The sequence below is a fragment of the Bombina bombina genome, chromosome 6 (genome assembly GCF_027579735.1).
Source record: "Bombina bombina isolate aBomBom1 chromosome 6, aBomBom1.pri, whole genome shotgun sequence".
NCBI classification, from domain to species: domain Eukaryota; kingdom Metazoa; phylum Chordata; class Amphibia; order Anura; family Bombinatoridae; genus Bombina; species Bombina bombina.
This window is the reverse complement of record NC_069504.1, coordinates 866,687,112-866,699,610: the sequence shown is the minus strand read 5'-3', so window position 1 is coordinate 866,699,610 and position 12,499 is coordinate 866,687,112. Positions and strand designations below refer to the sequence as shown.

The following is a 12,499-nucleotide window of genomic DNA, read 5'->3' as shown; positions in this document are numbered from 1 at the left end:
TCTCTGCCACCGTGGAAACTTCCATTGAGACAGGACCTTCTCATTCAAGGTCCTTTCCAACATCCAAATCTAATTTCTCTGCAGCTGACTGCGTGGAGACTGAATGCTTGATTTTATCAAAGCGAAGATTCTCTGATTCGGTCATCAATACTTTAATACAGGCTAGAAAGCCTGTCACTAGAAAAATCTATCATAAGATATGGCGTAAATATCTTTATTGGTGTGAATACAATGGTTACTCATGGAGTAAAGTTAGGATTCCTAGGATTCTGTCTTTTCTCCAAGAAGGATTGGAGAAAGGGTTATCAGCGAGTTCCTTAAAAGGACAAATTTCAGCTTTGTCAATTCTGTTTCACAAACGTTTGGCAAATGTGCCAGATGTTCAGTCTTTTTGTCAGGCTCTATCTAGAATTAAGCCTGTATTTAGACCCATTACTCCTCCCTGGAGTTTGAATTTAGTTCTTCAAGGGGTTCCATTTGAACCCATGCATTCCATAGATATCAAATTGTTATCTTGGAAAGTTCTGTTTTTAGTTGCTATTTCTTCTGCTCGAAGAGTTTCTGAGCTTTCAGCGCTACAGTGTGATTCCCCTTATCTCATTTTTCATTCTGATAAGGTGGTGTTACGTACCAAACCTGGATTCCTTCCTAAGGTTGTTTCAAATAAGAATATTAATCAGGAAATTGTTGTTCCTTCCTTGGGTCCTAACCCTTCTTCTAAAAAGGAGCGTATGTTACATAACTTGGACGTGGTCCGTGCATTAAAGTTTTACTTACAGGCAACTAAGGCTTTCCGTCAATCATCTTCATTATTCGTTGTTTATTCTGAAAAGCGTAGGGGTCAGAAAGCTACGGCTACCTCTCTTTCTTTTTGGCTGAGAAGTATCATCCGCCTGGCGGATGGACAGCAGCCTCCTGAAAGAATTACGGCTCATTCTACTAGGGCTGTGGCTTCCACATGGGCTTTTAAAAACGATGCAACTGTTGAACAGATTTGTAAGGCTGCGACTTGGTCGTCCCTTCATACTTTTTCCAAATTTTACAAATTTGATACTTTTGCTTCTTCTGAGGCTATTTTTGGGATTAAGGTTCTTCAAGCAGTGGTGCCTTCCGTTTAGGTTCCTGTCTTGTCCCTCCCTTTCATCCGTGTCCTATTGCTTTGGTATTGGTTTCCCACAAGTAAGGATGAAATCCGTGGACTCATCATATCTTTGTAAAAGAAAAGTAAATTTATGCTTACCTGATAAATTAATTTCTTTTACGATATGACGAGTCCACGGCCCACCCTGTTATTTTAAGACAGATTTATTTTATTTTTTGTAAACTTCAGTCACCTCTGCACCTTTTTAGCCTTTCCTTTTCTCTTCCTATAACCTTCGGCCAAATGACTGGAGGTGGAGGGGAAGGGAGGGGCTATATATACAGCTCTGCTGTGGTGCTCTTTGCCACTTCCTGTTAGCAGGAGGTTAATATCCCACAAGTAAGGATGAAATCCGTGGACTCGTCATATCGTAAAAGAAATTATCAGGTAAGCATAAATTTACTTTTTTCACCCATTTCTTGGCTATTCATTAACCTGAATTGTGGGTGTGGTGAGGGGTGTATTTATAGGCATTTTGAGGTTTGGGAAACTTTGCCCCTCCTGGTAGGATTGTATATCCCATACATCACTAGCTCATGGACTCTTGCCAATATGTAAGAAATGAATTTATCAGGTAAGGTCTAATATAAATTATGTTTTTCACCCGTCTTCTGGCCTCCTGTATCATGTGACAGACACCAGCCAATCACAGACTAGTATACATATACCCTGTGAGCTTGTGCACATGCTCAGTAGGATCTTGTTCCCCAGAAAGTGTGAATATAAAAAGACTGCAAAATTGGATAATGGAAGTAAAATAAAAAGTGTTTTAAAACTGCTGTTCTATCTGAATCATAAAAGTTTATTTTGACTTAAGTGTCTCTTCAACTGTCAGTGTAGTGGGTAGATATATTTAAAGGGACATGTGGTCAAGTAGGCCTAAAGGGGCAGGCAATAGGTGTAGACAATCCTAAAGAGGCAAGGGGTGAGGTAGTCTTAAAAGGGCATGGGGTAGAGTGGTGAATACTGTTTAAGACTTTCTTCACCCTACCTCTTAAAGGAGTAGAGTTTAGAGGGATAAGGGGGTCAGGTAGTTTTAAATGGGCATGAGTAGATGGTCCCAAAGGGGCAGTGGATCAAAGGATGAGTAGTCTTAAAGGGACAGGGGTAGATATTCTTAAATGGGAAGGCTGTAGATTATTTTAATTAGTCTTAAAGGGACTTTAAACCTAAGTTTGTATTTTATGATTCAGAAAGAGCATACAATTTAAATGACTTTACAATATATTTTTTCATTCTCTTGGTATCTTTTGTTGAAGGAGCAGTTAGAAGCAAGCAGAGCACATTGGAAGAACCACTGACAAAAGTTTTATATGTACAGCCACATACTAACAGCCAGCTCCTAGCAGTGGATTGCTGCTTCTCAGCCTTAGGTGTGCTTTTCTACAATGAAAACCAAGAGAACAAAACAAATTAAATTGAAGTAAATTGGAAAGATATATATAAAATGATATGCTCTGTCTGAATTTTAGAAAAAGAAAATGATTTTGTGGCCATTAAGTAAGCAGGGGGGGGGGTGTTAAATTTTCAGTAATTCTTATAATGTCAGGTAATCTTAAAAGGACAAGGGGACAAGTGGACTTAAATGGGCAAGGAATAGGGAAGACCTTCTTAAAAGAACGGTAGGTATGTAGTTCTAGAGTGAAGGAAGTAGGGGATCTATAGGAGGTATATAAATAGTTTTAAAATATTAGGAGGTAGATAGTCTAAATGGGACTGGAATAGATAGGTGGTTAAAGGGGTAGTGATACACATTCTTAAAAAGGACAGGGGTAGTTAATATTAATGGGGAAGTGAATAGAAAGTTTTAAAGGTATAGGGGTTATATAGTCTTAAAGGGGGAAGGGTTAAAGGGTATATTTAAAATTCCTATCACTTTCACTGGTTTTAATGTAATTAGAATTCCTCAATTTGTGTGATTGTTGTCAGGATGGTTACAACTATCTACCCCTTTAATACTAGCTCCTCCTACACCTTTAAGACTTATTTCCCCTTATCTTTTAACAAATATTCCCCCCCCCCTTTATTTATATTTTTAATTTTATTTTTTATGTGCCACTCTATTTTGTCACTCTCTTGTCATGTCGTTTGAGCTGTCGCTCCTTTTAACAGATGTCGTCCAAGTTGAATCCATGGTGTTTGGATCAGTTTCACTCAAACCGTGCCTTACCCTGTGGGTTTACTGCTAGAGTCTTGCCACACAGCATTACACAAACTTATCCTTTATGTTTACACTTACTTTGATAACATTATGGTCCTATCTATTTAGATAACTACATTTTTATCCTGTTTGTTGGAGAACAAACATTTAAAGTTTGTGCATCTTCCTTTCAAACTTAAATTACTTTGTGTTTTGGTAAAGGTCAACTTTATATGATCTTGGTGGCCCCTTATCTACACAATGTTGGTGGTGTTCTGGGTTCAAACCCAATGCACAAGAACATTTCCCAAACTTACCATGTCTTTGCATTTATCATTGTTTGAAGGATATCATAATTATTATATGATTATGGTCCCCTCTGGAATTGTTTGGTGGAGTTTCCTGTTAACCAATTGTAACCCCACAAACTGTTCAGTTGGGGTGTGATATGGAATTCCCTCAGAGCTCAATGACTATTGAATAGCTGTTTTTCTGGCACTGAATGCCAAGAGCTTTCTAAAGCTTTCTCTCTCTAGAATAAAGTACAGATTCAACCATGATCACTGACCACCATGTAAGTGTTCAAAACAGGTCTAAAGGTTGCTTGTATATTCAGATGGGCCAATGTTACTCTCAGGAAAATTTCAACCATTCACATTCCAGATACAGGAAACCATACAATTCATCCAGGACGGTGAGCTGTTTGAATGGATTTTCTTTCATACAGGCGCTGAGATTCCATGATCCATTACTTTTGGGAATTACTCATCACTACCACTAGGAGGAGGCAAACATTCACAAAACTCAAGATCTCTATAAAACCCCTCCCACCTCACAAGTACCTCAGTCTTGTCTTTGCCTCCGCTGGAGGAAGGTGAAGAATGAAGATGTGCATATGATTCTTCAGTTAGAAGACTTTCAGTCTATCTTGAGGCCCGTTTTCTTCTCGTAATACAGTGTTTGTCAGAGAGATGTATATGGGGTATGGTTAGTGGCTCTTCCCCCCCCCCCATCTCGTGGGAAAATGTGTCACACACCTTCCATAAATGGTATTGATCTTCAATATATTCATATTCCATAACCTCTGCTGATATGTTTCAGTACTGGTTTAACTTTCTAGTGGTTTACTGGAGACGATTGTCCATTGTTAAAGGGACACCAGAATATTTGTTGTTTTAAAAGATCAATAATCTGTTAATTACCGATTCCCAAGTTTTGCATAACCAACACAGTTTTAATAATGCACGTTTTACCTCTGTAATTACCTTGCCTCTAAGCCTCTGCAGACTGCCTCCTTGTTTCAGTTCATTTGACAGACTTGCATTTTAGCCTCAATAAATTCACGTGCATGAGCTCAATGTTATCTATATGAAACACATGAACTAACGCCCTCTAGTGGTGAAAAACTGTCAAAATGCATTTAGATTAGAGGCGGCCTTCAAGGTCTAAGAAATTAGCATATTAACCTCCTAGGTTTAGCTTTCAACTAAGAATACCAAGAGAACAAAGCAACATTGATGATAAAAGTAAATTGGAAAGTTGTTTAAAATTACTTGCCCTATTTGAATCATGAAAGTTTTTTTTGGACTTGACTGTCCCTTTAAGTATCATTTTTTATCTATATTACACTTTATAGCCTTATGTGGGCAACTATAGTTATATATTTATATATACTGCCTTGGGACAGAATCTATATATACGCCTTTTTGTTAGATTTTTTTTTTGCGTGTGTTGTAGGTTTTGATGTGCTTAATTAGTTTTTAATCTTTTACCATGCAGCGCCTTTCAAGTCTGCACGCATTGGGATAGTGATCATCATCCCTTGGGATTAGGCACGTCTGTGGGGGGGGGTTTTGTGCGCACTCCAAGAGCGTTATTTTTTTTCCCTGTCCTTCAACTTTAGGGTTAACTCACGTTAAGTTAGCTCACGTATGCCCTCTGGTAGCGCATATTGGGTTTGGCACACTAATCTCTTATAGCTTTATCCAGGCTTTGGATGTGGAGTTTACTTATTCCCTGTGTTATTTTTAATTTTAGCTTAGCGCACTTTGGCTTTAAATAGCTTCTTTAGGAGGGTTGATTGTTTCCCCCCCTCATAAGGGGATATAATTAAAGTTATTGTAGGTCAATGCTTTAATGTATCTTTCTGTTTCTGTCCTTAAATCTACCTTAGAAACTGAGTCCCCTGAACACCTTCCTACTAATATTAAGTGTGTTTATTGTAAAAAGGGTTTGTTTCTCCTCTAGCTTATTTGTGTGGCTGATGTTTAAATATGTTAATCCATTCAGACCAACATAATGCCACTTTTATGGGTATATCTCTACAAGTGTTGCTCTGGGTGTGAAAGATCTCATCGAATTTGTAGTTTCTGAAATGTTGGCAGTTCTCCTGCCTTCAAGTAAAGGTGAAAGTTCAGTTAAGAATTTACCTTGTACTAGTGCTATGCAGGGATCATTTCCAGTGGGAACGCATGGGAATGGAGTTCCTGCACTATTTTTGCTGGTGGAACTAAGTCCCCCCTGGATAGAGAACAGAAATAATTCAGTAGACACTGCTGCTAGTGGGAGGACCTGGAGCACAGGCTGGTTAGAGGGATAGTGAATCTCTAAAAGGATTATGTAAATTAAATATCTTTTCCATTTCAAAGAAACCCAAATAGAATTTGCATATGAGGGGGGCAAATGTGGCCCCCATTGCAGTACCCTGTTTCTGAAGGTGAAAACCCCCTTAAACAAAAACAGAATAATTATGGGTTAACAGGAATCTCACTGCATCTATCGGATATCTAATAAACAATTGGTAATACAACATATATTTTCTCAAGATTTCTCTCAAAGCTATTAAATCATTAGTCTGGGGTATACATGAGTAAAGGGAAACTGCATCTGTTATTAGCAATTTATATTCCTCCCTTTACTGTATTTTTTTCTAACATTTTAATTAAATGTTTTGTGTTCTTTAGATATCCTGGAATATTCTGAACTATTAGTTGTAAGTGACTATTAGCCCATTCACCTACTTTTTCTCCAAGTGTACTTATTGTTAAAATTATTGGCCTCCCAGGAGGTAAACTTTTATTTGTATGTATTTTTGGTAGATGCAGCGGATTGTGATTCATTCTACTAGGTCAGTTGCCACTTCCTAGGCCTTCAAGAATGAAGCTTTAGTTGACCAGATTTGCAAGGCAGTTACTTGGTCTTCTTTGCATACTTTTACAAAATTCTACCATTTTGATGTTTATTCTTCTTCCGAAGCAGCCTTTCGAAAGGAAGGTTCTTCAGGCAGTTGTCACAGTTTGATTTTTTTGCTGTTTAATTTATTTTTTAAGTGCATTAAAAAAAATATTGGTGTTGTGGATTTAATTTCTCAGTTCAAAAAAAGATGTTTTATATCCCTCCATTTATGTTATTACTCATGGACTCTACAGCTTGGATATTAGTTCCCAGAAGTAAAGGATTGTGGACTCTCACCCCCTGTGTGAAAGAAAAAATAATTTATGCTTACCTGATAAATTGATTTCTTTCATGGTGGTGAGAGTCCACGAGACCCCAACCTTTGTTTTCTAGGGTTTATTTTGTTTTTTTGACACATCTTTTTTTCCCTGATCCTTTTTTCTTACACTTTGCTTGGTTATACATAAGACTGAGGTATTTGTGAGGTGGTAGTGGTTTTATAGGGCTCTTGGGGTTTGGGAATTTTTGCCACCTTTTAGTGGTAGAGAAAAGTAATTTGCAGGAGTAATGGATTGTGGACTCTCACCACCATAAAATAAATTAATTTATCAGGTAAGCATAAAATGTGTTTTTTTCTGAAACTCATAAGTCTATTTTTGTTCTGAGAAATGAAGGCTATTCCATGCAAAAAAATTGCCAATAAACTGAAGATCTCGTACAATGCTGTGTACTACACCCTACACAGAACTCCGCAAACTGGCTCTAACCAGAACAGAAAAATAAGTGGAAGGCCCCTGTGCACAACTTAGCAAGAAGACAAATACATTAGAATGTCTAGTTTGAGAAACAGGACAAATAAGAGTGTCTAGTTTAAACAACAGACACCTCCCAGTTCGTCAACTGGCAGCTTCATTAAATAGTTCCTGCAAAACACGAGTCTCAATCTCAACAGTGAAGAGGCATCTCTGGGATTTTATGGTCTATAACACTTCCGCTCATAAGGTTTTTGCGCTATTCAGGTAGCACTCGTATTAAAAGTTGAAAGTAAAACTGTTTTTGCATGAGTGCTAACCTGATGTGCGCAAAAAGCCGAAATTAGGATATCGTTAACGTATTCCCCCAAAGAAGTCAATGGAGCAAAAAAAGTTGGAAAAAACACTTTACTCGCACGCAGACCCGCTAACCCAGCATGAAAATATTCAATGTTTACAGTAAATACACATTATAACACTTTATTAAATATGAATATTGCATAAATATGCTCTTACATGTATTCATCTACTTGACAACAAAGGGCTCCAATGCACTTCTATATATGTCTTTATGTGTCTGTAAATACATATATACACATATAAATACATAAAGCCTGGGATCTCAACCGTGGCCTCTTCCTTTGACCTCCTCCAGATGTGCAAAAGTCAGGTTCCATTCTGGGCCCAGCCTCAGCCGCCGACCTCCTCCTGCTCCACGAGGAAACCTCAAGGATAAGCCATGCTGAAGGCCTGGAACTTCTCAAGGACTCCCTTTCCTCATGGAACCGCCTCTACCGGATTCTGCAGACTGACATCCTCCACCCTCCACAGCAGCTTGCAGCTGGTTCCGGATGCACTCTGGCCTACTACTCCTGGCCACCGCAGTCAGCTCCTGTAGCAGCTCCTTTATGGCAAGTAAACCCTCACTGCACACTGTCCTAGGTCTTCACACCACAGGTACATCAGCACTTTTCGTGCCATTAAGCTCCACATTAGATTCACACTTTTGCTCATTCCTTTATAAAACTCCTTGCTGTCCAGTCCCTTGCCCCAAACTTGAGCCCTCCATTCCTTCCAAGTGGGGTCAATTAACCTCTCCTTTAATGTTTTTCATACGGGGTTATTCTTTTCTTCTTGCTCTTACATGCTATTTGTTGGGAAAGTTTCAGTTTTAATTTTACATTAAGATATCTGTAATGTTCCTGCTCTTTTTTGCATCCAATAATGCATACAGCACCAGCTTCTAGTCAGAATAACCCACCTTTAACCAGAGTTTCTTTGCATGAGCAGTCTATGTTAAATGTCATTATAACTTATTTTGCTGTTTACACTACAGTCATTACAGCCCATAAGTTAATTGGTTTAGTCATTTTTTTGTATTAAAGGGACACTGTACCTAAATTTTTTCTTTTGTTATTCAGATAGAACATGAAATTTTAAGCAACTTTGTAATTTACTCCTATTATTTGAAATGCAAGAATGTAAGTTTAGATGCCGGCCCATTTTTGGTGAAAAACCTAGGTTGTCCTTGCTGATTGGTGGATAAATTCATCCACCAATCATAAACTGCTGTCCAGAGTGCTGAACCAAGAAAAAAGCTTAGATGCCTTCTTTTTTATATAAAGATAGCAAGAGAACGAAGAAACATTGATAATAGGAGTAAATTAGAAAGTTGCTTAAAATTGCATGCTCTATCTGAATCACGAACGAAAAATTTTGGGTTCAGTGTCCCTTTAAGTTTTATAAAGATTTTTTTAATACAAATTATGAAACAGATTCATCACCAACAGAATGATTTGTGATAATGAGGATATATAAGGAAAAAACAAACATAGTACAATAAAATAAAAGGTAGCGCCATGTCACCATCTTAGGGCCAGGTCACGAGTGGAGCGTACGTGCAAGCGAAAAAGGGGTTTATCACAGGTGTCTGCACATGTCGGATTTAGCGCTCATATTACAAGTTGAGAGTAAACGCGATCTCTTAAGCGTAATTGTAGTTAACGAGCATCGGGAGTGTGCAACTGCAGAGCTCTGGTTAACTGTTACGCGAGACAAAAAAGTATCACAAAACACATAAAAAAATACATTATAAAGTACAGTTACATTCATAATAACACTATCTAATAACAATTGTTATTATTCTAAAAAATAATGCACAAAACGTTATAAGGGCTCAAAGGTATGCAAAGGGCTTTAACATAGAGATGCATGTATAATATATATATATATATATATATATATATATATATATATATATATATATATATATGTGTGTGTGTGTGTGTGTGTGTGTGTGTGTGTGTCTATATGTGCATTGGAGCCCTTTGCAGTTAAGTAGATGAACACATGTAAAAACGTATTTATGTAATATTTGTTTTTAATAAAATGTTTAATCGTGAATTTACAGTAAATATTTTACATTCCAATGTTCAGCAGAAAGCAGAATATGTTCTATTTTTAAATAGATATTCATATATATATATATATATATAAATATATTTTGTATATGTCTGTATATATCTATACCTGTGTGTATGTATGTATATGTGTGTATATATATATATATATATATATATAAATATATAGGTATCTAATATCTATTTCTATATCTATATATAGTAATATATTTTATGAATCAATAGAACATATGGGAAGTATTCATATTTTCATGTTAGGTTAGCGCACTTTAGAATATGTGATCAGGTTTGTGACCGAGTAGGGTGTTTTTTTCCACTTTTTTTGCTCCATTGATTTCTATAGGGGAAATACGTTATCGCGCCCACAATATTTCAAGTTAGGAGATAGTCCACAAGCAAAAGCAGTTTTCTTTCAACTTGTAATACGAGCACTACCCAACGTACGCAAAATATTACATCTAGCGGACTTAACGCTCGAGCAGGAGCGTTAAATACCGCTCCACTTGTAATCTGGCCCTTAATGGGTTGTGTTACAGCTGATAGTAAATAATTCATGTTTATATGAGCAGTTGGGAAATAGGACCTAGAGGGAGGGCTGACACATAAGAGAGCCCCTAGGGTGCTGATTATACTCACAGTCACAGTTGGTTAAAGGGACACTCAAGTCAAAATTAAACTTTCATGAGTCAGATACAGCAGGCAATTTTAAGCAACTTTCCAATGTACTTCCATTAACAAAACATGCACAGTCTTTTTATATCTACACTTTTGGAGTGACCAGCTCCTAATGAGCATATGCAAGAATTCACAGAATATACGTACAGTATATGCATTGACGATCGACTGATAGCTGTCACATGATACAAGAGGAGTGGAAATAGATAATAATATATATATATATATATATATATATATATATATATATATATATATAATAATATAAATGTGTCAGAAAAAAAAAATCTACTACTCATTTGAAGTTCAGATTAAGTGATATTGCATTGTCTCTTTATCACACATTTGTTGATTATGCAAATCTACTATATTTACTGGTCCTTTAAATGAGGTCCTAAATGAGCGTAGAGTTGACTGTTGATCTATTCTAGTGGTTGTGACTGTGAGGGAGTGGGCAGCAGCCCCACTTTCCTGATTTTAGCCTGTGGACCCTGGTTGGTCTCAGTCCATCCCTGCTAATTAACAATATATTCCTCCTATAAAAAGTCAACAAATAATATTCCTCCATATGGTTGGTCAGCTTATGGTGATATTTTCTAAAAATAAATTTGTATGGTTCAGTATTTTTTTTTTAATGAAATTATGTTTTCCATTTGGCAACATGAGTATTTTAGGCAATTATACAGGTAATGATACAACCAATCTTCTGCACCAATCTTTATAAAAATGTTTATCAGGGATATAAGTTGCATGTGATAAAAAAAAAATAGCAGGGATAAAAGTTGCAGGGGATAGGGTAATTCCAAATGTTTTTCAGAAAAAAAATCACCATAGTAGATCCAAAATATAAAACCGTATATGATGTTGTGTGCACATGCTCAGTATGATAACTAACAAAATTCTTTAAATCCAAGGGGTTTTCAAAACAGATCATCATGAGTTTAAATTGATTTAACAGAAAAATGAAATAAATGTTTCACCAAAGTCATTCTAATAATTTCATTGAAAGTGGTAATTAAATTAAATTCACATTCAATTTATTCAGCCTTCTTGTCTCTCTCCTGATGTTGATGATATGTGATTAAATCAAATTTTAATTTTATAATTAGCTTTATAATCCATAAATCCATATTTTTATTATTTAAATATTTCTACTATACCTTAAAACTCTTAGCCATTTTCTAAAATCTTGGACACACGTGTGTATTGCTCTCTTCATACTTTGATTTCGTAGACTGTATATAATTGGGTTAACCAGTGGGGTTACTGAGGTATAAAGTAAGGACAGACCTCGGTTAGCATTTATTGAATGATCATTTGATGGGACTATATAAATTGTTGTAAGTGTGCCATAATAAGTGCACACTATTGTCAAGTGAGAACTGCACGTAGAAAATGTTTTTTGTCTCCCACTAGCAGTTGGGATCTTGAGAATGTTAATAAAGATGGAGATATAAGTTACAATGATAAAAAAACATGGTGAAACAACTATAGTAAAAGAACCCACAGATGTGATCACACTCAAAGTGAAAGTATCTGAGCAAGAAAGCTCTAGCAGTGGGGCAATATCACAATAAAAATGGGGAATTACATTGGAGTTACAGAATTGTAACCTGGTTAAGAAAATATATATGACAAATGTCATCACAAATCCCAACAGCCAACAAATGGTGACAATTTGTAGCTGAAGTTTGAAGGTCATGATGGACATATAATGCAATGGATGGCAAATGGCGAGATAGCGATCCAATGACATTGCAGCCAGAAGCAAACACTGGGCGACGGTTGGGACACCTAACAGATAGAATTGGATAAGGCAACTAGTAACAGACATGGTGCCTCCTCCTAGTAAAACAAGACGTAGCATATTTGGTACAATATTTGTGGTGAATAGAATTTCAGATAAAGACAAGTTGCCGAGGAAGAAATACATAGGGAAGTGAAGACTCTGGCAGGTCACAACTAGGAAAATAACCAGCATATTTCCAAATAATGTTGCAATATAGAGAAGCAGAAACAACATAAAAAATAGGGTCTTGAAGTTGTGTAGGTTTCCTAATCCAAGAAGCAGAAATTCTTTGACTACTGTTTGGTTTTGTTGATGTATTTCCTTGAAAAACAAAACAACAACAAAACAGGATCAAAAATCAAAGAACAGTCTTTAATTTTATTTAAAGTATTGTTTTATTACAATGGC

The 12,499-nt window shown here is 36.5% G+C and overlaps 1 protein-coding gene across 1 annotated transcript in view; it reads right to left on the bottom strand.

Moving 5' to 3' along the window:
• LOC128664720 (olfactory receptor 1361-like) overlaps positions 1-12,499 on the bottom strand; it is a 91,028-nt gene that overhangs the window by 29,072 nt on the left and 49,457 nt on the right. Inside the window, exon 3 of the mRNA XM_053719528.1 lies at positions 11,463-12,412. Coding sequence (XP_053575503.1) covers positions 11,463-12,412 — 950 coding nt within the window. The remainder of the gene's footprint in view (positions 1-11,462; positions 12,413-12,499) is intronic.